The sequence below is a fragment of the Penaeus monodon genome, chromosome 27 (assembly GCF_015228065.2).
Source record: "Penaeus monodon isolate SGIC_2016 chromosome 27, NSTDA_Pmon_1, whole genome shotgun sequence".
Taxonomy (NCBI): domain Eukaryota; kingdom Metazoa; phylum Arthropoda; class Malacostraca; order Decapoda; family Penaeidae; genus Penaeus; species Penaeus monodon.
The window spans coordinates 35,282,208-35,282,420 of NC_051412.1; the positions used below are offsets into that span (position 1 = coordinate 35,282,208).

General features: G+C 36.6%; 1 protein-coding gene across 1 annotated transcript in view; it reads left to right on the top strand.

Annotated features, from left to right (window-relative positions):
• LOC119590809 (probable G-protein coupled receptor Mth-like 3) overlaps window positions 1-213 on the top strand; it is a gene marked incomplete in the record, with an annotated part of 21,040 nt that overhangs the window by 12,363 nt on the left and 8,464 nt on the right. Inside the window, 1 exon segment of the mRNA XM_037939541.1 lies at window positions 51-129. Coding sequence (XP_037795469.1) covers window positions 51-129 — 79 coding nt within the window.

Sequence of the window (213 nt, forward strand, 5' to 3'; positions counted from 1 at the left end):
TTTTCTTTACCATTATTTTTTATTTACTTTTCTTTTTCTTTAAATTCTAGCCACATTTTGCCTGACGTTCATCCTTGCAACGTTCTTCTGGCTGAACGTCATGTACTTCCGGATCTGGTCCGAGCTCAGGTACGTTCGCGAGATGTTTCAGTGTGATAAAAATGAACGGGGAATAGAGAGAAATGGGATAATGAAAAGTGTATATGTATATTA